At 28.2% G+C, this 2,926-nt stretch overlaps 1 protein-coding gene across 1 annotated transcript; it reads right to left on the bottom strand.

Moving 5' to 3' along the window:
* Nucleotides 1-1,757: 1,757 nt before the first annotated feature.
* LOC149540157 (cytochrome P450 71AU50-like) lies at nucleotides 1,758-2,633 on the bottom strand. Its single transcript, XM_089799488.1, has 2 exons — nucleotides 2,520-2,633; nucleotides 1,758-2,364 (listed from the first exon to the last, which is right to left on the bottom strand). Exons 1-2 carry the CDS (start codon nucleotides 2,535-2,537, stop codon nucleotides 2,035-2,037), a joined length of 348 nt encoding a protein of 115 aa, XP_089655614.1. The 5' UTR covers nucleotides 2,538-2,633; the 3' UTR covers nucleotides 1,758-2,034.
* Between the last annotated feature and the right edge of the window lie 293 nt (nucleotides 2,634-2,926).

The following is a 2,926-nucleotide window of genomic DNA, read 5'->3' on the forward strand; positions in this document are numbered from 1 at the left end:
CAAAAAAGAATTACAAACATGGACATGTGAATTTAAAAATAATTGAAACTTTCAAAATTCATAGAATTTTTTTTTAGATTAAAAATAAGGTATGGACATTTTATAATTATTTATCAATTTCATTTTTCTTTTCTATTTAAATAAAAATTTATATATTTTATTTTTTGGTAAACAAAACCCTTATTCAAACTCATGAACTTAATAGTCTAGCATAAGTACAAAGTGTACAAGCATAATGGCTCAATAAAATTTGAACCTCGATATTAGCCTCACGAATAGAATGGTCCAACCACTGCTTTAAATGGGTTACCGCAAATATTTTCCTTTTATTTTTATAATAACTTTTTATTTTTACGATAACATTCTAAAACTTTTATTATTAAAAAAATCAATCAATTATTGCAAATTTATGAGTACAAAATAAAATATTTTATAGATCAATTTTAAAGCTCAATCAATTTTCAATAAGTTTCGAAATTTAAAAATTAGAAAATAAGATATAAATAGTATCAAGTAAATAAATAGAATTATTTTCATAGTGCATTGATTTTATGGTGTTGTTTTTGTGGCTACTTTATTTATCTTAAGACAAAATTTAATTTTGATTGATTGTTATAATTATTGTTGCAAATAATACAAATAAAACTTAATTAAAGATCATCTGGAATAGGTGTATTTTTTTCAATCAATCTATTTTAGAATAAGTTTATTTTGTAAGAGCTTTTTTAATTCTGAAATATTATTAGTTTGTGTATAGTTGGAATAGTAATGCATGTATTGCATCCAATTCTTTCATCAAATTAGCCAATCATTATATAGAATTAAGAAAATGAACAATGGTATATAACCTTTAATTATATTTTTATTTCATAATTTAAATTGTATCATATATGTTTTTGTTTATTGGACCACATTGGAAATAATAGTATAAAAATAATGTCCTTATTCATTTAAAAAAAAAAAATTCAGCAAATTGAATAATTTTTAAATGTTATATACAATATTACATGCATTGTAATAAAATTATATAGTTTACTTTAGTGTTGCGTTGTTTCCTTGAAGGATATTTTTTATGTCAATCAAATCTATATAGTTAAACATACAATATTTTAAAAAATCTTAGACAATATGAACTTAAAAAACTATCCACTTGTTTTATGTGTTTTCTACCTAATAATACTTAGACCATATTTTGTTTTTACATCAAATTTTAACTTTACTAATGAGTTAGGTGACATGACAGCTATTATTACATCATGATAAATTGTATTATTGACTTTAATATGGCCACCCTTAAACATCACACACTAAGGAAGGTATTAAGCATAGAAAAATAAATCAACTTTGACAATTGACACTTTTATCTATGTGATATTTAAGCCAATACTTTCTTAGACAATAGCTATATTTGATAATAGCTTTCATTAAAAACTTTTGCATTTAAATTAAATATTTTAGATACACATTAATGATCTATATTACTAATAATACAATAAAAATTATTAACTACTCTATCTACAATGACTATTATAACACATTTTACTTTTTAAAAATAATTATTAACTACTTAATGTAAGGTATCTATTATATTAAATAATTATAAACACTAATTCAACACAATGCATCTCTTTGTGACACTAGTTTCTCGTTAGCCTAAAAGATTTTTAACTTTTAATTTATTATAAAACCATATTTTGTTTATGTTTGGAGAGACTCTTGCATACTTAAAAAATATTGAATACTAAAAGACACTCTAATGGAAAAAAATAAACTTCCACAACCATACAAATCTTATATCATTTTATTATTCAATCCTTACAATATATATATTCTAAACCAACAAGAAGAAGCTACGGCGCTACCTAGCAATCCACGTAAACATGTAGTTAGAATGTCAAGATGATTACAAGTCTTTTACTCCAACGTGTACCTGCAAAGTTATGGCGACTCGTAGGTTCTGAGCCTTGAGAAAGGTGTGCGAAGAGAGGAATCTTCCTTGGTAGGGTCAATCCAAACACTTCATCCCTATCCAAATCACCGTACACTTTCATCGCTTCCAATCGCCCAAATGTTCACAGAGAGCCTTGTTTTTTGTGCGAGGTAATATCCTCCAACATTACAACCCTGAGTGGACTCGTGTGGTACCAGCAATGGCCCTGCTGGATGTAATCGAAGTGTTTCCTTCACGACACATCTCAAGTACTCTAAACTCACCAGATCACTCTCGTTTACAATTCGATCTCTCCCAACTTCTAACTCAACATATCGTTGAGCCCTTGCCATTGCGTTAGGGTTTCTCAGCAGTTCAGTCATTGCCCATTCTACAGTTGCAGCCGATGTCTCTACTCCCGCCATTAACATATCCTGCGAAAGAATTCAAGAAATTCGTTAATTGGCCGATGAACTATTAGATACATAATTCCATGATTTGTAAAGAGAAGAGAACAAATCCCAACATATAACCAGCAATAGTAGTTTCCTGTGCCTTGGTTCATGAAAACTATTTTAGCTAAACTGACCGAAATGATTGCTTTCATCTGAACCCTAGAAACTTGGATCTCTGGAATTTCGCTCTACGCCATGTCTAACATCACGTCCACAATGCCCGCTTCCTCCAAAATTTCACCCCTCCTCCGAATTCTTAAGGTTAATCAATTTATCAAACCTTTCCTAAAAATACAAAATAAATTGTATAGTAAAAAATTGTATGCAATAAGAAAGAGGAATGTAATCCTATGCACTTGCTAATTGGAAATTCCAAATCAGATTTGGGAAACTTCCTCATGGGTGTAAATTCATAACTTCCATTTGTCTAAAATACAATGGATCTCAAACCTACATTTCATTGTGTTTTGAAAAATAAGGATGGTTTGAGACCTATAAAAGGTGTCTTTCTTAGTTAGTATCAATTGTTGGAAATTAATGT

The sequence above is a fragment of the Cupressus sempervirens genome, chromosome 9 (assembly GCF_028749045.1).
Source record: "Cupressus sempervirens isolate cs-2001-9-10 chromosome 9, ASM2874904v1, whole genome shotgun sequence".
Lineage (NCBI taxonomy): Eukaryota > Viridiplantae > Streptophyta > Pinopsida > Cupressales > Cupressaceae > Cupressus > Cupressus sempervirens.